Source organism: Pelobates fuscus, chromosome 8 (genome assembly GCF_036172605.1).
Source record: "Pelobates fuscus isolate aPelFus1 chromosome 8, aPelFus1.pri, whole genome shotgun sequence".
Taxonomy (NCBI): domain Eukaryota; kingdom Metazoa; phylum Chordata; class Amphibia; order Anura; family Pelobatidae; genus Pelobates; species Pelobates fuscus.
This window is the reverse complement of record NC_086324.1, coordinates 142,860,805-142,882,679: the sequence shown is the minus strand read 5'-3', so window position 1 is coordinate 142,882,679 and position 21,875 is coordinate 142,860,805. Positions and strand designations below refer to the sequence as shown.

At 38.2% G+C, this 21,875-nt stretch overlaps 1 protein-coding gene across 3 annotated transcripts in view; it reads right to left on the bottom strand.

Moving 5' to 3' along the window:
• Positions 1 to 21,875, bottom strand: part of TRRAP (transformation/transcription domain associated protein) — a 109,765-nt gene that overhangs the window by 29,139 nt on the left and 58,751 nt on the right. For all 3 annotated transcript variants that reach the window (XM_063430377.1, XM_063430379.1, XM_063430378.1), the window contains 6 exons: positions 20,886 to 21,023; positions 19,730 to 19,842; positions 19,200 to 19,335; positions 11,465 to 11,656; positions 5,094 to 5,289; positions 1,928 to 2,193 (listed from right to left, as the gene is read on the bottom strand). In XM_063430377.1, the coding sequence (XP_063286447.1) occupies positions 1,928 to 2,193; positions 5,094 to 5,289; positions 11,465 to 11,656; positions 19,200 to 19,335; positions 19,730 to 19,842; positions 20,886 to 21,023 (1,041 nt within the window). The remainder of the gene's footprint in view (positions 1 to 1,927; positions 2,194 to 5,093; positions 5,290 to 11,464; positions 11,657 to 19,199; positions 19,336 to 19,729; positions 19,843 to 20,885; positions 21,024 to 21,875) is intronic.

The following is a 21,875-nucleotide window of genomic DNA, read 5'->3' as shown; positions in this document are numbered from 1 at the left end:
GCGCACTTCCTTTCAGTCCCGCCGGAAACCGGAACCTAAAATTGAAGTTCCAGTACCGCGGTGCGCACGCTTCAAGACAGGTAAGTAAACCTTCACATTCGCTCACTTTTGAGGGGGAAAAATGTGCGTCTTATGGAGCGAAAAATATGTATATCGGCGTATAACACGCACACATCATTTGCCCCCTATTTTCAGGGAGAAAAAGTGCGTGTTATACGCCAATAAATACAGTACTTTTTTTGTAGTATTTAAGGAGTACTTTCGTAGACAAACAGCTCTATCTACATAGCTATATATATATATATATATATATATATATATATATATATATATATATATATATAACTCATCTTCATATACAAGAAGAGAAGAAGCACTTGAAGAAGACTGGTTATACCCTTCAGATGCAACACATTGATCTCAAGTGTGATAGTTTCTCTTTACTGAATTGTGCCTTAAGAGATCGATGCTTTTAAAAATTGTTTTATGATCTCACAATGTCATTTTAGAAATGGGTCAAATATTTTTTGTTGATTTACACCCCGCAAACGCCAATAAAGATCTGAGCTGTCAGAGAGAATTACAACAAAGTGGAACGAATGGCACGTCACCGCTGCCCGACATCCGAGAATATCTTACTCCTAAATGCGACAATAATCTAATATTGTTTGACTTCTGCCGTTAATTAAGAAGGAAAGAAACAAGGACCACAGACTTCTGACAAGGCGTACTCAAACCTAAATTGCTGTTCCAAAGCGCTCAGGAAACATTTAGTATAAAAACGGGACAAATCCTACAGAAAAAAAATGCAGCGTTAATGGATCTTTGCAGGAGGTTAAAGTATGCTCCTCCAATTAACACTTCATGCTCTTGCAATTTAAAGGATCACCATAGTCTATAGTGTCAGGAAAACAAAGCGTTTTTTCTGACACTATAGTGCCCTGAGGGTGCCCGCACCCTCAGGGTCCTCCTCCACCAGCGCTGAAACCCCTTCAGCAGCTTACTTTATTCCAGCGCTGGGCTCCCTCGGCGCTGGTTACCTCTCCTCCCCCGCCGACGTCAGCTCTCCCATCTGACATCAGCAGTGCCGCACGCGCATTCAAAGTGTCCATAGGAAAGCATTTCTCAATGCTTTCCTATGGACGCTCTGTGTGATGGAGCCATAACATGCCTCCAGCGGCTGTCAGTGAGACAGCCACAAGAGGCTGAATTAACCCCAAATGTAAACATAGCAGTTTCTCTGAAAATGTTTGCATCTGAAGGGTTAAAACCTGAGGGACCTGGCACCCAGACCACTTCATTGAGCTGACGTGGTCTGGGTGACTATAGTGTCCCTTTAAGTTTCATTCCATCTTCTGTATCCAGTCCAGCTTTGTTTTTTGCTCTGGAAAAAAACTTGGAAGAAGTTCTAGAACTTCTTCCAACGGAAGGATCTCAAATCGTTCTTTTTGAGAAGAGATCATGCACAAACAAGATCTAAAAACTTCTTTAAAAGGAGCCATATGGGGCACAGACATGTTTACGTGAGTGCAGTCTTCTTTGCTTTTGAGATCTATCTAAAATCTAATTTGTGTCTACAGATCAATGGATATAAAGTGAGATGAAAGAATAAATCATGTTATTTACACATCACTGCACCTGCACACTTGATTACTATTCATTCTCATGGGGTTCATTTTCAGAGGGCATTGAAAAGCAAAATAAGACTCTTAAATGCATTCTGGCATTAATTAAATTAAACAAGAACATAATTTACCGAGGTCTGAAAGCTATTCAACACAATATGGGAAACCATATCGGTTTACCAATAAGTTGAAGTTGAGAGCTAAAGAGAAACGTTTAATAGACTTATGAGAAACATTACAAAAACACCAAAAAAAATCATAATGGATATACTTTAATAGAAAAATAATATTTATTTTTTTACCTGCATGCATTCATTTTTCCCCATGGCACCCGCCAGTTGTAGGTAACATTTCACTTGCTGCCGAATCTTCTGAAAGCAGTCTACAATTGGCACTGTGGGAATGGTGTGAATGCGGCTAAGTATGTCCAGCGCCACATTCACCAAGCCTTGCTTACGAGCGATCTTGCCGTACTGGATAATCGCGGAAGCTGAGGCGTGGACACCCAACATAGCATTGTTTGAACTCGGATCATGCTGAGTACTGTTGTCATAGGCATTAACAATTGCTGCAATAAATAAATACATGCAAGTTTTGACGAACACTGTTTAAATAATTGGTTTAATTTACTTTCCATCACATGGTTTATGACACATGGGTAAAACACAGGGCATAGACTAAGGCAGTGGTAGGCAACCTTCGGCACTGCAGATGATGTGGACTACATCTCCCATAATGCTCTTGCAGCCATAATGCTGGCAAAGCATCATGTGATAAGTAGTCCACAACATCAGGAGTGCCGAAGGTTGCCTACTCCTGGAGTAAGGCATTAGCTCAGGGTTTGTGCATGGCTAAAAGAGCATATAATGATTTTGCCAATAAGCCTATTTCAGTGGGAAGTGTTCTTGAAATAGTATTCTATCACTGTCATATATCATCATAATTTTATTTACTGTTTTACTAATTTGCCAGTTTATGAACAGATGTTACCATAGCCTAAAAAAAACCTCATGCTGATGAGTTGCTTTAACGAAACAGCTGTCTATGAGTGGTTCACTGGCTTTGCTCCTCTTCCTGAGTTGTGTTTCAAAGCTGTTGTATACAGCAGACACATACTCCAATGAATCCATGTATAAAGTGGAATAATGAGGCAAAAATGTGGTTCTTTGTTGAGCTAATTTGCATACTCCTACCCAGAATCCCTTGCAGAAGTGAGAGCACTGTTAAAGTGAGATTCCTGTGGTAAAAGCAAGTCTTATGGCTTGCCTGGTGTGTGTATTTGTGTGAATATATACATATATCCATAAAGACTAACTATAATTATGTTTAATCATATATAATTAGCACCTATGTTAATAATATTAGATATACATGGATAGCATAGATAGAAAAGGGTTGGGAACAGATAAGGGGGTAAAACCCTAGGTGAATAAAGCAAACAAAAGAGAGAGAAAAGAATCTGTCCCTATAACTAAAAGTTACATAGTTACATAGTTAGATAGCTGAAAAGAGACTTGCGTCCATCAAGTTCAGCCTTCCTCACACCTGTTTTTTGCTGTTGATCCAAAAAAGTGTTCTTAAATTTTTTTTTAAGAATACTTGGTTATAGGGACAGATTCTTTTCTCTTTTTTGTTTACATGGATAGAATACCAATGAAATATATTACTAAACTAAAATTAGCTGGATGTGTGAAAAAAAAAAACATGTATATATCACATGCAGTCAAATTACTGTTACACACACAGTTTCACACAAAAACCCGACACAGGATTACAAGAAACAGATAACACTAAAAGTAATTAATTTTACTTTTTAAATATTAAAGGATTGATACTAAGTTCCATTGTATTAGAAAAGGTGAAACAATAGCCAGACGTGTCAAAATGTATTTTACGGCCCAAAGAGGAAACTGTAAGTCTGCAGAAAAATAACCGAAATCCTTTGAAGAATAACAACATCTTTGAAACGCATCACAAAGTTTAATTATCCCCTTATACAAAGTGGTCATTGAAATTCCTGGTGGAATTACAACGCCGCCTATTGACCAAAGTCTAGATGATAGCCTGTAGAAAATACACCCACCTCACCCTATTGGTTACTTTAAATTAGTGACATAAAGAAAGTTTAGGGGCACTGGTCCTTTAAAAATTAAGGGATACCCAAAGAGATCTTAAGTCAGCGATCTTGAGCAGGAGACAAGGATACACCAAACGTTCTGTATCTCTACCAACTAATTCTGGGCCTCTAAAAAAAAAAAAAAAAAAATCTAACATTCCAACTGAAACTCTGAAATTCTTACTAATCAAAACTCGGACTTCCTATTTTCACAATTCTCTACTCATACTTGCATACAACATTTATGGAATATCCAAGCCTAAAAGAATTTCTTCCAAGAAAGCTAGTAAATATGCTGGTTTTATTTTTTACTCAAAGCAGAAATATACCTGGATAAAAGCAGGTCAAATTTCTAACTTAGAAATAATAAATAGCTGAGGATATATATAGTTACAAATTTCTTACTGCAGAAGGAATAAGCGAACGATACATTTACTGGTAATTTGCCAAGTTTAGCATATCAAGCTGTTATCCAGAGATATTGACTCTCTGAATTTAGGGAAAGTTTAACTCTAATCAAGAAAGTTAATTATCTGCAATGTAAAATCTGCTAGAATTATCTTTGGTTATTGGATGAGAAGGAATGGTTAAATAGATCTAGTATGAGAAATATCGTATTTGTCAATTGCAATATTAAAGTTATTTTTCCTGTGAGAATTGTAGCCAGTAGTGAGTGAGTTAACTCAGTGTGAGTCAAATTGTCAGCAAAGATTTTATTGCTATTAGCTGTGTTATTGTGAGAGGTTGTGAAAAGGTCTGTGTTAAGAAATGCCTAGCTGATTTCAAAGTTCAGTGTCCGGTAGTAAATCTTGTTGAAATTTGCAACCATGTGGATATGTTGTTATTGAGCTATCTGAAACTGTATCAAAACCATATGTATATTTATGTTATACCTAAATATTCACTGATAATTGACACGAATGTTACATATTAATTATTGTCACAATAAATTATATTTTTTATAATTAGTTTGTGATTAATGTGTGAAATACAAATTCTCTAATAAAACGTACTCCAGGGTCTATAAGAGTTAAAAGTGAACAGTGCCAATATATACATTTTTGATATAATAAAAATGATTAAATATTTTTTTTTATAATTTTTATGAAAATATAATTTTTTATATTTATCACCCCATAAATATCCTAACAATTATTACGGATATTATTATCTCATATAGATCCCGGACACACTGACCAGGGCTTAAATTTCAGTGGTACACTAAATCACTAAAAACAGAGTATCCATCTAGAATGGAACTTTCATATTAAAATGAGTAAAGGGAAAATCCCATAACTTTTATTTGGAAACTGTCTTAGACAAGTGAAATTTACACAGTTGCAGGTCCTAACCTTGGTAATGGTGTTGTCTCCACATGAAAATGCTGCTCCAGTGAGACAAGTCGTCTGATACGATGGGAAGTCTATTCCGCCATGTTTTCACCACGGTTTTCATGTCATGGAGACTGTTGTTTCTTCCCAAATTCGCAGGCTGCAATCCTGCATTAATCTGAGCAGCTTCTTGAAGTTCAATAATTTGCTGAGCTGCCTAAAACGACAATGAAAGGGGAGATCTTAACCACAAACAATAAATATATAACAACATACAGTACAGACAAAAGCATACTATCTCTCGGGGAGCAAGACCGTCCTGCTTTAAACCATATAGGGTCATGAAAGGGATACCAAATGTGTCTCAGACACTCAAAGAGTTAAAAAACACAATAAAAAAAAAATTTATTCTGCTATGTCTGTGTTTAAGTGTAATTGCTCTACTTGAATAATTATATAATAAACTTGTTGATTATGCCAAAGGCAATTTGGTGGCTTTTCACTCATTACAGATATACACAAAATGCACTGACAACTGTGCAGTCTATATTTCACGGTTAAGGCTGTGCTGAAAAAAAATGAGCATTAATCTACCATGATAACCCAAAATGTAACCTTAACTGACAGAATATGCTGAAAGTATTACATCTGTGGCAGATTGATGTATTTTATGCGTATATCATGATGTATAAGCAGCAATAAACTAGTGTTCCATTTTTGGCACATGTAGGGAGGGGGAATCATTTTTCAGGGCACTCACTTCCTGAGATGAAGGAAATATACTGTGTAAGATGTTACAGAAAATGAAGGGTGCAAAGAGAAATGGTTCCCCTGAGGCTTTCACAAAAAAAAGAAATACGATTTCAAATAGGCTATTCTCTAGTGTCTTTCAAAAAAATGTCATCAAGTAATTTAGTGTAAAACAGTCAAGTTTTTTATTATACAACAACCACATCTATTGCAGTTTGGATTGTGAACTCTGCTAATGCTTTAGCAAATGATGGCTAAATATTCTTGCTCAAAAGTCAAGAAGTGCTTTGATTTTTAGAGAAAATATTTGGCCAAGTCTACTCTAACAGGGTTAGTCACTAAAGTGAGAAAGGTCTGGAATTCAAATGGGAAGTTCAGATTTAAGGACATCATAGCTGAAGGGAAAACATGTGAAAACATAGCGAACGTGGAGATCATTTGCAAATTCAGCTAAAGTTAATTGTGGATTAACAATTTACACTTCAGTAAATAACCCTGAATTGTAAGATGCTACCTAAAAATGGAAAGAGGACAACTAAAGGTGTAACCCCCTCAGAGTCTCAAAACATGTGTTAGCTAATTTGTTTGGTTGTTGTAAGGATTTCTTTCTTAAAGGGACACTATAGTCACCCGAACAACCTTAGCTTAATGAAGCAGTTTTGGTGTATAGAACATGCTCCTGCAGTCTCATTGCTCAATCCTCTGCCATTTAGGAGTTAAATCCCTTTGTTTATGAACCCTAGTCACACCTCCCTGCATGTGACATGCACAGCCTTCCATAAACATGTCCTGTAAAGAGAGCCCCTTTATTAAGTTCTGTTTAATTAAGATTTTCTTATCCCCCTGCTATGTTAATAGCTTGCTAGACCCTGCAAGAGCCTCCTGTATGTGATTAAAGTTCAATTTAGAGATTGAGATACAATTATTTAAGGTAAATTACATCTGTTTGAAAGTGAAACCAGTTTTTTTTTTCATGCAGGCTCTGTCAATCATAGCCAGGGGAGGTGTGGCTAGGGCTGCATAAACAGAAACAAAGTGATTTAACTCCTAAATGACAGTGAAATTGCAGGAGAATGATCTACACACTAAAACGGCTTTATTTAGCTAAAGTAATTTAGGTGACTATAGTGTTCCTTTAAGGTCGGAGTAATGTGCTAATCGCAAGTAAGTTGTATCCACACCTAAATTACTAGCTACTGTTCGTTTCACATTAATTCTGACCAATTAGACATGGGAAAATGCCAAATGTTGATGTGTATGAACACGGTTACATAATAAAAATATATTTCCTTAACCATTCCCAGAAAAATTTACAAGCGGAGTGGTTCTGAGATTGTCATAAAGGACCGATGATTTTGGAGAAACCCTCCTATGTACAATCTACTAATACAGCCATTAAACAAACACACTCTGCGCTCTCAAGACAGCGCGCGAGACAAAGATAACAGTTGTGTTTGCTGCTAATCAACTAAATAAGATAAATGCCCGAGGACTCTGCTCACATTTACAAAGTCAAATCTCCTGAAACAAAATAAATTAAGCAAAGTAATATTTTTCACAATTATCGCCGTATCAGCTCGCGCAATACCTTAACCTTCCTTCATCCCTCATTCATCATGTAAATTTAATTTGCTTGCTGGTATTTAATCACACACTATCTGATATATAAAAAAAAAAAGTAATTACCAGGGCTGCAAACTCACGGCTCAGTTTGTACTTTTGTCATTCACTTTTTTTCCTTATGCTAATCCAGGTATTAGAAAAGAGGTATAAGCGGCAAAATGTATACAAGTAAAGTCCTACTACTTGTGAATGGTTTATATATTTACAAGTAACAAATGTTTGAATTTGCAAGAGCATTAATGCACATATTTCAGTGTAAAATATCAAAATTCATGGAACACTGACATTAGCCAATGAATAAATTATATGTTAGGTTTACCTTTTGTGTAAACATGAATTGCTGGCTTTAGTACAAGAAAATATTTAAAAAATAAATGCATATCTATACATTTAACTTGTACCTGAATGCAACGAGCCACCACTGTTGTGGCTGCGTTAAAATATTAGGGCAGTATTCGTAAAGAGGGACCGGCTGTTGCGGTCGTATAGTGGTAAAGTATGGGATCGGCTGTTGCGGTCGTATAGTGGTAAAGTATGGGATCGGCTGTTGCGGTCGTATAGTGGTAAAGTATGGGATCGGCTGTTGCGGTCGTATAGTGGTAAAGTATGGGATCGGCTGTTGTGGTCGTATAGTGGTAAAGTATGGGATCGGCCGTTGCGGTCGTATAGTGGTAAAGTATGGGATCGGTTGTTGCGGTCGTATAGTGGTAAAGTATGGGATCGGCATTTGCGGTCGTATAGTGTTAAAGTATGTGTGGCAAACTTCTGGACTATGTGCTGTGTGTATTTTGCTATGTGTACTGTGTGGTATATGTAACTTTACTGTGTATCTAGGACTATGGTAATTCGCCTGCTGGCAGCCGTAAGCTACCAGCATGCGAGTACTTCGCTCGACGAACAGCGGCTATCCGGGCTGTTTGTGGAACGAATGCGGGCTCCCCTGATAGACCACACACTTAGAGGCGTGTGGCGCTTGTTAACCGATTGCAACAATGTTGCAATCGGTAATTAGAGGCTCTCCTAGGTGGCCGTCGTCCATCTTGGATTCGCTATTCTTCAGCGGTGTTTGGTCGTCGAGCGCCTGGAACTGAAAACTGCTACTCGACGACACGAACACCGCTGGACTTCCAGACCGTTCGGGAGCCCGGTGTTCGGTAGGATCGTTCCCCTAAGTATAATCGACGGATTGAGGGGAACTTCAATGTATAACTGTATTTGTTGCGGCGTTCGGTCAGTTCAGCTGGGACCTGAGCGGTATTCTCTCAAAAGATGCGCTCAGACCCCAGCTATCTACCGAACGTTCGGTTAAGTCTGTATACCGAATAAAACTCAGAAACGGTATTTTAAAGTAAATTGTCAGTTTTGCTGCACGAGGGGATAATCCACTTAATCGTCCATTTTAGTGGGAGTATCACTCGTGCAGCAAGGCCTGTTGGGAGAATTATATTGCATGATGGGATAAATCCCCTGAAACCTCAGTAAGGAAACCCCTTGCATGGGGAACTGTATAAATATGCAAGTTTGTGAATAAAGCGAGTTAGTTGACTCCCAAACTGTGTTTCGTCCGGTTATTGGGAGGATTGGGATATTGCCTTACTTTTCAGCGCTGACTGTGCGTTTACCTGTTATACCAGCGGAGACCGTGGATTATAATACTGCACTCCGCTACAGTATGGGATCGGCCGTTGCGGTCGTATAGTGGTAAAGTATGGGATCGGCCGTTGCGGTCGTATAGTGGTAAAGTATGGGATCGGCCGTTGCGGTCGTATAGTGGTAAAGTATGGGATCGGCCGTTGCGGTCGTATAGTGGTAAAGTATGGGATCGGCCGTTGCGGTCGTATAGTGGTAAAGTATGGGATCGGCCGTTGCGGTCGTATAGTGGTAAAGTATGGGATCGGCCGTTGCGGTCGTATAGTGGTAAAGTATGGGATCGGCCGTTGCGGTCGTATAGTGGTAAAGTATGGGATCGGCCGTTGCGGTCGTATAGTGGTAAAGTATGGGATCAGCTGTTGCAGTTACATATTGGTAAAGTATGAGATCGGCCGTTGTGGTCGTATAGTGGTAAAGTATGGGATCGGCTGTTGTAGTAATATATTGGTAAAGTATGGGATCGGCTGTTGTGGTATTATTGATAAACGTGGAATTCAATGTTTAGCTAGTATTGGTAAAATACAGGAACCACGGTTACAGCCACACTGGTAAAAATAAGGCACGCACGGTCGCTGTCACACTGGTAAATGTGGAAGAAAACTTTACTTTGGCAACAAATGCATGGACTGAAAAAATATACTAATCTTGTAAACATGACTGAGGGGATATGATTAGTCATTATAGAATGTGCATTAAATATGGGGGAAAAAAGCCTAAGTGCAGATCTGGTTTAGCTAGCAAAGATGGGACTTAGACACCAGGATTAACTGCAGCATCCTGAATTGTAAGCCCTGTGATGAAGCCATCAATTTTTGCATAAGATTAAATCATAACCACTGGCTACAGAAAAAACACCAAAAAAGACAAAAGCACAGGTCTTGTAATGCGATTATACAAGTCGAGAGAGATTGAGAGCTCTCTTTTCCAGACACTGAAATCTACTCATTGAATTCCTGTCTGCTTATTATCCCTCAAACACTCGGTATAAGTGCAATCTAATTGGAAATCTGAAACATCTGCCAAGTCTCGCACAAAAGCATTGTTTATTTATAGCAAGCGGATTAAAAGAGGAGGTGCAGACCTGATGGTACAAAAAGCATAAAACCAAATCTAAATATTTTAAAGGGACCCTGTAGTTACCAAAACAACTTTAGCTTAATGAAGCAGTTTTTGTATATAGATCATGTCTCTGAAGTCTCACTGCTCAATTCTCTGCCATTTAGGAGTTAAGGCACTTTTGTTTCTGTTTATGCAGCACTAGGCACACATCCCCTGGCTGTGACTGACACAGACTGTATGAAAACAATATGGATTTATTTTTTAATCAGACGTTAACTTACTTCAGAAGTTTTTTCCTGCTCTGTAAATTGAACTTTAAATCACATACAGGAGGCCCCTGCAGGGTCCAGCAAGCTATTAAAGCAGGAGATAGGAAATTCTAAATTAAACAGAATATGAAAAGGAAGTGTAAACATTAGATGTCTCTTTGCAGGAAGTGTTTAGGAAGGTTGTGCAGTCCCATGCAGGGAGATGTGGCAAGGGCTGTATAAACAAAGTGATTTAATTCCTAGATGGCTGTGAATTAAGCAGTGGGACTGCAGGGGCATGATCTACATACCAAGACTGCTTTATTAAGCTAAAGTTGTTTTGGTGACTATAATGTCCCTTTAATGTTTTACTGCTAAAAGCAATGCACACAGGCCTAAGATGTTTCAGTTCACTTACCACTTAAATCAGAGTTCAGGGGCATCAAATTATTGTCAGTATGTGTGTATGTGGTAGAAGATACAGGATGTTCTAGAAAAGTTCAGTACTCACATAATTAAAACTACTGTGCAATTATCTTGGACAAGGACAAGGACAAGGCGTGGAATGTCAGAAACGCCCACTATTGGATAACAAATGTAAGAAGTTTTAGTTTAATAATTGGATGTAACTATAGTAATGTAGGTGTAATTTTTGTATTCTCTGTATACAGATGGAATACGTCATTTACTATATATATATATATATATTCTTTGTTCGGAAACTGATCTGTGTCCAGTGCATCGTGTAACTAATAATGGCACTGTAACATCCTTTTACATGTATAGCACAATTAAGTCGCACTAGATGCATTAATTCTAAGGCCTTTCAGCAGGTCTTTGGAACGCACTGGAAATGCAGTCCAATGATGCCAATATAAAAAAAAAAAAAAAAAAACACACACACAATGATCCATGGTTTCGTAAAAAGCCATTTGGAATAGCCTTTAATAGTAATTTATACAGGTCATGGATGACACCTGCTTTCAGTATACTTTCCTTAATGGCTATGCATACATTCAGCTTGAGCACGGTTGTTGGTGCAAAGTCTGCGCATACACTCACCTGTAACAGAGGTGTATGAACATGAGATACAACATGCGGAAGTCTCCTCCATTCCCGAATTGCCAGACTGCTTGCCATCTCAACCAAGCGCTCAATGTAGTTCAGCTGCTGTTCCTCGGGGTGGCAAATTGCTAAATATCCTCGATACATGTTAACTTTCCATGCCATCTCCTTAGGGCAACTGAGCTCCACCTAGGGAAGAGAACGGGTTACTACATTATACCACTTGCTTCAGCTGTCTAAGGCACTTCAGAGGACAATCTAAAGTCATGGCACCAGTGGATAATTACTGGAATAGATTATATCAGGAATAGTGGTTTCTTTCAACTAATGCATATGCAACTTTCTGCAGTTGGGTTTGGCTGATCCCTTAGACCTTTTATGTAATTATTGAAAGACCACATGATCTTAAAATAAGCTTGTTTTATTTCAGTCCAGTCTCTGAATATAGTCTGAATTTCAAGTAATACCTAGATTTAATATAGTTATTAGTTACTTGCCCCGGCAAGCCTGGAGGGTCCATGCCACACTCACCATGGAATGGCAATTGCATGTGGAAATGCCACGTTCTATATTAGGCAATCACATTCTCTATACTTCCCATCATATCCATAACTTGCAAGTTCAGTAAAATAAACAGGACCATGTTTAGTGCAACAACATTTTTTCAATATAGCATTTCATTACCTAATTTTTAAGATTTTTTTGGAAGGTAATGAGTCATACGAAGATGTGGCGGAAAAGAAGAAAAAGATAACATAGAACAGTTCATAAAACACTTTTGTTTATCGCTTCATATTAACACTTTTCTATTACCTACTAAAATCGAGTCTTCCTTTTATAAGTTTCTTTAATGGTAGTTAAAATATGAACCTATAGCAATACTTGCAGACAAAGCCTCAACAAGAGCATCAATATTTCATAGAGCAGATGGTCTATCATGTTAGGTATCTGTCTTCGGGAATAACAGCTAAACTCTGTATTCTTTGTACAGGTTCCTGACATGATTTGACCTATTTCAACACACCGTGCCACAAACAGGGAGAGGACAGGCCTTATAAAATATTAACAAACACTTCCATGGCTGGAGGTATGATCAGCAGAGTAAACAAGCCAGGACATTGCTAAAGATCAGTTTTAAAAAAGTAGAAATAGTGCAGCACATGAGGGTAGAGGAAATTAATGTTTTAAATGTCTGTCCAGCTGACTACACAACAGAGGTGCATTCATTTTGGTAAAAACATTTAACTTTTTTTTTTTTTATGTCGTTGATGGCACACTAGAAAGAGGATTTCACAAACAAGAACAATTTTTAAAAAATACAACCGTTAGATCTTTAATGTAGTTTTTCAATACATTGTTAAACACAGACCTGCAGACCAGTCAAGCCATAAGACTTGCTTGATTCTTTAACTAATTTGCATATGCCAACCCAGAATCCTTTGCAATAGTAACATCACTGCAATATTGAGATTTCTGTGGGAAAAGCAAATCGTATGGCTTGACTGGTGTGCAGATCTGTGTTTAACAATGTATTGACTATCCACTGACTTCAGGAGGAAGGGGTTTTCAATCACAATTTTTACCCACCATAACTTTAACTATGATTACTTTGCTTCATATTCTGAAAGATTTTTTTAAAATATATAATTTACTTTCTTGCTATATAGACATTGTATTTGCGAGTTCTATTCCTTGTCGATAATACTTCTTGTAAACTTTATATATATATATATATATATATATATATATATATATATATATTATTTTTTTTTATTCAATCAAAATTTCATAGCATATATAAATGCATAACCATCAGAAGGGCTACAAATAACGTCAGTGAATGCACCCGTGACAGTATTTTCTTTCATATGTTATATAAAGGCAATAAAGATTTGAAAGAGGCCATCAGTATTCCTTCTCGAAAACCCTTACAAATATGTTGGCCACAGAAAAACAAGGAATATAGTTGACCAGTTCAAACATGTCCAGTTCCCCTTGAATCAGCATGGCCGCTCACCTTTGATTATTTATGGATCGCTGCATTATAGAGCCAGAGCTTTGATTTGTCAAGAGCGACAATCTAGATGGCAGGGTATATAGTTAACTAAAGGTTTATAAATAATTAACTGCTTAGATTAACAAAAAGAAGAAGTCGCATTCAGCCAGAAATGAATATTGTGTTTCACCCTGACAGACACTGAGCCTTGCTGAAGAAGACGCCCAAAGCAAGAGAGTCTTGCTAAAAAGCAAAGCTGACAAATGTCTCAAAATAAATAAATAAAAAGACATGGAATAAAAAAATTGATTAGCCCTGCTTGTGCAAGAGGACAAAGCTGGCATATTTACGCTGTTTGTTTTATAGAACAAATAAATCCAATGGTGGTCCTATTATAAATCATATTAACACTATTTTAAGGCACAATTACAGTTCCTATAATTCTAACCCCATTCACAGAAAACCACAGAAACTAGTCCCATAGGGTCCTATGTATCACATTAAACACAAATTTCAGGAATTAAGAAATAGTGGGAAAACAAAGCAGAATTGCATAAAAGAATTGGAAAATACAAGTACACGAGTTAAAATGGAAAAGCAAATAACTTGGTTTTAAAAAAGTTTAACTAGGTGAAGGGATGCACCCTACTTAAAGGGATACTATAGTACTAGGAATACAAAGCTGTATTAATGGCACTATAGCTCCGGCTGCCTTCCCGCTCCCTTGCGCCTTTATTTACTTACCCGATCCCAGTGCATTTCGGCAGAGCATGAGGACGTCCAGCATCAGTTAACGGACCAAAAGTCCGCTAGGATCCAGGAAGCACCTCTAGGAGACAGCCACTGGAGGCAGATTTAGTGCTGCAATGTAAACATCACAGTTTCTCTGGAATTGCAATGTTTTACATTGCAGCACTAAGTACAATAAGGACACTGCACTCAGACCACTTCAATGAGCTGAAATGGTCTGGGTGCCTAAAGAGTCCCTTTAATATTGGTGTAAGAGAAGTATTTTTTATTTTAGCTTCATTGGAAAAGAGCTGTAGTGTTATGCTACAGAGAATGCCCCCTAAATAAATCACTAAACCTCCAAATATAGAGGCCTGAACAGATTAACTTTCTACACTAATTCTACGTGTCTCCTGAGCACAAGAAAAAAATGGTAGACACTTGGCTGTGTGGCACGAGACACCAAATTAGATAATAGTTTGCCATCAGGTTAACACCCGCTGATAAACGTGCATTTTGACATTCTCTTTATAGCCTGTGGTAGGAGAACCCCCCCAATTTAGTTTTTTTCCATTCTATTAATAAATGCCTCATTACAGAAAATCTTTCAGTATAAGGCTTAGCCTAAAGTCACTGGTGCCTGTCACTCCCGTTCAGCATGCCAGCCATCACTCGGGATAACTGTCAGACGTGATCAATTCTCTCCGTTTCAACGCAAGGCTTAAAAGCCCCTACTGCACTATTTATCTCATCCATTTAAACAGTGGGAAGGAATAATGCAGACCATGTTTTAAAAAACAAAACAAAAAGAAAAATAATAATAAAGTGTACAAATATACCAGGATTTATTTATACTTGGCTACTTCGTGACATGAAGTGATACGAAGAGCATTTTGAAAAATAAACCGTGTTTAAGAAGATATTTGATTTCCCTCCTCCAATCATTTTTATTTTAGAAGAGCTCCATTTATGAGCAATCGATAAAACAGCTGATAAAAGGATCCCTTTTTTGCTTAAAATATGGATTAAGTAATTAATGTACAAACAAGCTCTTTTTACAGCTGTCAGAATGATGCTCTGGAAATCGTAGTTGCTGCTGTACACTGCAGTAAACACAAGCTGTGATATTCAGCCTCTCCCATTCAGTGAGGGATGCAGGTGGTCTATACATTGCGCAGACAGAGTCTACCTTATAATTTTTTTAACAGTATACCTGGCTATGCCAGAAATGAACACTCGCATTTGTAAGTGCTTACATTTCCTGCGTTGGCTGCATAGACATCGCTAAAAAAAAAAATCACTATTTTAAAATGGAGTAAACATGTTTTCCCAGTAAAAGGATTTGTTTTTCCCCTGCATTTTTTATTTGTATTGATGCTTGGATATCCTGGCACAGCCAGGCATACAATGCAAATTGAATGTAGCCTGCATGCTGGCTACTCTTACTTAGGGCTCAATTTTCCAGAAGGCCACAAAGGGTGTGGCCTCAGGGCAGCAGGCAAGAGAGGGGTGGCACAGCCAGAGGGGAGATCAAAGATCACCCTCACCAGCAAGCCCATTCTCATTCAGAGGGAGACAAGCACTGTGGAAATGTGTGCAGCAGCCAGCCCGCGCGAGATATACTACAGACCTGATTATCCTCCTTCCGGGCAGGCTGCCGAGCCTCTGCACCAATAAGAGGAGAGCAGGTGGGGCTGTGACATCACTATCATAACCCCCGTGTGACCTCCTGGAACATGGGGCCAAAAGTGGACAGCCTGAACAGAAGAGAGCAGGCAATACAACCTTCCCTTCCCCTGTCCAGCTAGGGGCCAGTGCCATCCACCATCCTGCCCAGCAAGGGACTTGGCAGGCCGTAAGCCTTCTTTGCCCAAACAACTGTGCCTGCCTGGGTCACTGTGCATATGTGTGGTTATTCACAAAGGCCAAAGTTTTAATTTAAAAAAATAAAAATAAAATTATCAATACTTTTAAATTGTGGGAGGCATCTACATAAGTATATAGGAGATATGTTTAGATGCATCAATATACATTATTATACATGTATAATTGAAGGTACTGTGGGGGGGGGGGGGGGGGGGGGGGGGAGTATTGGGGAAACTGGCCTTGGGGCAACAAGCAGTGTAATTCCAGCCCTGACACTTGTGGAAGGCATAGAATGACCACAATAACTAAAGGAAGGTTTCAGGATTTTCCTAACCACTAATGCATCAAGGAGTTTCAACACTTTGAGGGGAAGATAAACTGTAATGTCACTAAAAACAATCATGCGATGAGCATATCATAAGTGTTTTAACCCTGCTTATGCTATATGCATTAACCACTCTTACAGCTTTGCGTGGCTCTAACACCTACCTACGCCCTAATGCTTTATAGCCACTGGGAGTTTTGGTGAAGCTTTGAATGGCAAACATGAACATTGTGTACAAATTGTGCCAGTCCGGAAAGAAGGGCATGTCCAAGTAATGCATTAGTTCGTACATAAGATTCAGAACAAAGCAACACTGCTTGAACATGGATTATTCCTTCTGCAGCCTATATATTGAAAGAAACTATCATTCCCCTATTTTTTTCCAACTAGCCCTGACAAATGCTTTACTTTTACATATATAGTGAAGCAATAACTTTTAGAGCCTCATGTTACGAATGCAAAACAGTTTGTTACAGCTTTGTTCATAGCCGCACAGATATTACTGGTTGCCATGGCAACCGCATGCCCGTCTATTATGCATTATTTTAAACAAATGTTGCAGATGACGACATTTTCATGGAATTGGACAGGAGGCAACGCAAGTTGCTTTATGAAACCTGTGTAATATGCCTTGTGCATTGTAGACATTGCCAGGTTTGATAATACAGCATTATCACTCTGACATTTCCAAGCGATATTACTAGAGATCTCTGCTTGAATCTAATGTTTAAAGACATGTTAACTTAATAGGGTCACTTAACTCATCGCTTACTATAGGATTATCTGTATGTATACATTTTAATTATTTCTTGCACTTTTTGGGCGCGGCTCACCACTTCTGTCCTCTTTGATTCACTTAACTCAAGCATGTCAGAGCTTTAATGTATATTGGGTATTACAGAAATTCAACACAAGGTGGTCCTTGTAGAGACCCTTACTCAGCAGGCAATGGTCAGCTTATGTAACATCTCTACATAGCCGGACTAATGCCAACTATTAAGGACAATAGATAAAGAGTAGTTGGCCAGAAATCCATTAAGGACATTCCAACAGTAATAGTAGGGGACCGGATAGGCCGACGCCATAGGACAGGGGTGGGGAACCTTCGGCTCTCCAGATGTTTTGGACTACACCTCCCATGATGCTTTGCCAGCATTATATGTGTAAGAGCATTATGGGGGATGCCACAACATCTGGAGAGCCGAAGGTTGCCTACCCCTGCCATAGGACATCACAAATGCTTAAAGGGACAGAGACTAATAAAGTACATTTCCAAGTCAGAATGAATTTCTTAGACAGAAATTAAATGTGAAATGAGACTATATTTAGAGCTTTGTTACAATATTTCGTACCATTAGTTTTCTGCTTTAAAACAGAGGAAATGTTTCCATTTACACTGAAAAGGCTGGCTATGTAGTTACAAAAACTAAAAAAAAAAAAAAAAAAAAAAATCAGCTGTGAAAAGGTTTGTCTCTACAGACATGAGAGCTTCTCCCGGCAGGATAGGAGCCATGTGGGGGCGTTAAGCTTAACAATTTAACTAAAAGGAAAGTTAAAACGAAAATGAAAATTGGTTGTGCTACTAGAAGTTGAAATTGTTTTTTTTCAGCATGCTGACAAATAAAAATGTCCTTTACAGAGTGCACACCCTGTTGTGATATGCAGTTGCCCTGTGTCCACTAAGAAACATGTTCAAACAAAATTACTTCCCTGGCAGTACACACAAAAAAAACAAAAAAACTTTCATCTTAAAGTCAATCAAGGTAAAGTAGCAGGTATATATTAGTGAGGCTCTGACGCTCCCTGTAGAGTAAACTGTTATTTTTACATTTTACCATTACTATGAACTTCCAAAAGATGTTATCCATTATCAACTGCACATGGGGACAATATTACTTTAAGAGTGTGCAGTAACTTCTAGAAATTAAATCACAGGAAATGGGCACCCATAGTACAATTACCACCATTGGTGTGAAGCAAGTACTCTCCTAATAGGCAACAATTCCACAAACTCTAGTCTTAATTACAGCAACATGTGAAACATGGAGGAAGACAAATAAAAAATGCTATACTATGTACACAGGTATGTTGTGGAGAGGCTTGTTTTTTGTCAATGTCCCTGAATCGTAACATGGTTTTCATTTGAATAATGAAAGTAGTCCGCAGTCCAAGCTATCATGCACGTGGACACATGACTTCTGCTGCCTACAGGAATGGGGACAATTTGAATCATCTTACCCCTGTGAGGGTCCTTCAGCAGTTTCAATCTTAAAATAAAGTGCCCCCTCGTAATTATTTTATATTCTATTGGGTACCATATATGCGAGAGGATGAGCAGCTAGTTTTTTATTTACGATATATATGGATATTTTATATTCAATAGTCCTATTCAGTATTAATAAACTTTTAACATGCATGCCATTTAACCCTGCCAGGAGACCTCTAGTGTAAAGCACACAAATTGCTACAGTGATTGAAAGACACTCTGTCGAGGAGATTTACAAGCACTCTTACAGAGTTCACAAGTTAAACCAGGTAATGTTAATTGTAGTAGCTCACTAACAAACCTCGTCCTCGCGGATGCTAATTGAGCGGAACCAGAGCTGATGCTGCCTGTAAGATGATGTTAGTCTGATCAGCTGTGAAATGGCACTCATTGTTTTAACAGGGTGCTTGTGCAAACATACCACACACCCTATGTACACCACTCTGGAGATGCTTTAAAACTTACCCCTGTCTCAAGGATGGAAAATAGTAAATAATAATAGCTTCCTGTAAGAACAGGGAGGGGAAAAAAGGTAAATTCAGATCCTGACCTGTACGAGCGCTTCTTTCATTGCAGTCCAATTTGACACTCTCCACGAGCATTCCAGGACAAGGTAGGGATTTATGTGGCCTTTTGACTGGCCATAGTCCGTTAATGACTCCCATTGGTTCAATTCTTTCGAGCATCTAAGGGAACGCAAGACAATTATTGCAATAAATGTATCAATAAAAAGTGATTAAATAAATACGCAAGCTCAGCATCACAGAAACGATAAACCATCATATATGACCCATCTACAACAGCTTGATATAACTAACCTCTTCATTACAAATAACATGCAAAGACAGTCATGCTATAAAGGCCTAATCAACCTAATCCTTTGTCATTAGGGGGTTAAATAAATCTTAAAAACTAGAAAGTTACACTTTTTTCCTTTAAATCACGACATATAGACTTTTAGCCCTTAAGTCAATAAATATACAAAAAAAAAAAGGAAAACAAGAAAATATAAAAACAACGTTTTGTTATAGGGAGGAGGGGAAACACAAAAGATGATGAAGAGACAGGATTCTAATTTACCGAATCCAATGGTCTTCCCACAGCTGATATTCTGGAAAAACAGCAGGAGATGCGTTGCTTCTTTCATGTTCTTTTTTGGCTTTCTCCATTGCTTTTTCATACGATTCTTGAGCCTAAAAGAATCAAGGACCAAAAGGAATCAATAGCTTTTCATCTTCAGAACCTCTATGTGCACTTTCTGCACCACGGAGCAAATCAATACACCTACAGTCACGTGCCAGGAACACTATGGAGGACACCAAGTGTACCTAAAGAAATAAAGAACCTCTCAGCTTGAACTAGTTCTTCGTGGGGGGGTCAAAAAGACAAAAAACAGCAGCAACACCTCCACACCTGGTGTGCCAGAAAATAAAATAATTCTAGCTTGATTTTATGTGTCGATAATACTCCCTAAGTTCAGCTAATTAAAACAAAACTAAAACTAAACAAAAAAATTAAATAAACAAGCGCACACACTTATTCACTAAAAACTGCAAAATATTACTTATTAAACTTGAATTGCAAAATCTAGGTATAAATAGCTGAGCTTTCATAATTTTGCTATCTTAGGCTTATTGTACAGGAAAAGTCTAAATGATATAGCTGAGAGGTGACGGCCATTGGCTGTTCTCGTCACTGAGCACAATTTGAATTTGTGATCCATTCTGATTTCGTATTATACGCTGATATTTCAGCTGGTTTATTTGAAGTCAGTTTTAGTATATAGACATCATAACAAGACGATACTAAGGTTCACAGTAAAAGTTTCAATGCAATTTTGATTATTTTCTATAACCCTTAAGCTTCCTATACAGTCAGAATAGCAAATAAATATTTAATCGGGAGTATTTTAAATTAAACATAATTAACATTGGATGAATGACTAGATATATATCGTTTGTTTTCTCTGACAAGTTACAAAGCTAAAAAGCGGAGACGTGCATAGCATTTCCTGTGCATTAACATCAGTAGAATTTAAGAATTTAATAGCTTGTGAAGTATTTAACGTGTAATGTTCTTGTCCCTATAAGCCTTAGTACCAAGTAATTTGATTTTGCATGAGTAGGTCTCCTGTGAAGAAACCAGTTTTCTCAAATGTTATTTCTATTTTGATAACCATTATTTTGCTAAGATGTGCCTTAACAGGTACATGGTCACTTTCTAGTTACAACCATACCTGTTCAAAGAAGCCATGCTGCTCGTAAGCGATAGCAGTTGAGGTTTCTGGGAATTTGCAACGTTTCTGCCATAAGCCAGCCCACATGTCCTCCTCTTGGAGAAGACAATACAACTCGGCCAAAGAATCCAGGATTTCCTAGGTAAATTATGGGAAGAAATGTTTACTTGCGAAACAGAATTTAATGGCTCAAGATTGTGCTTATTTAGAGATAAAACTTAATAAGCCACAAATATCACATGCACAAAATTATTTCACATGTTCAAAAGTTATTAAAGAAAATGTTAAAAACCCCATTTTAAGTGTCCAGCAAGCCCTTGCCCTCATTAAAAATGTAAAAAAAAACAAAACAAAAAAAACACAAAAAAACACCTTTATTCCAGCACCACACGGGTCCGCCATGGCTAGTTTTGCCCCCCTTCCCACCCCTCTCCTTGGCAAAGATCATCAAAATTGCCAATTCAATGCTTTCCCAAAACTCTGCGCCAATCAGCATCACCTCTTGACTGCATCAATGCATCTCTATGAGGGTTGCTCAGTGCCGTCATGCAGGACGTGGAGATGCTCAACGTCCAGCACTGACCCCGGAAGCACTTCTAGTGGCCGTCTGAGTGACTGCCACTAGAAGAGTTACTAGACAGCAATGTAAACACTGCCTTTTCTACGAAGAGGCAGTGTTTATATTAAAATGCCTGCATGGACAGGCAGTAGACACCAGAACAACTACATTAAGCTGTAGATGTTCTGGTGACTATAGTCTCCCTTTAAGGAAAGCTTGTATTCCACCTCCCCTCCAATATATTTACAAAGCTCTGTGTGAATATCTATAAATATACTCACAGACAAGTAGGCAATTTTCCAGGACCATAATGTGTTAGAAATTAAGCTTCAGAGTGAATGGTGCCTTCTCATAGATTACCAAAGTCTAATTTAAACATGTTTACTTTGAGGTTTTATTTTAAATGCATTTGAAAGAGCTGGTCTGCCACA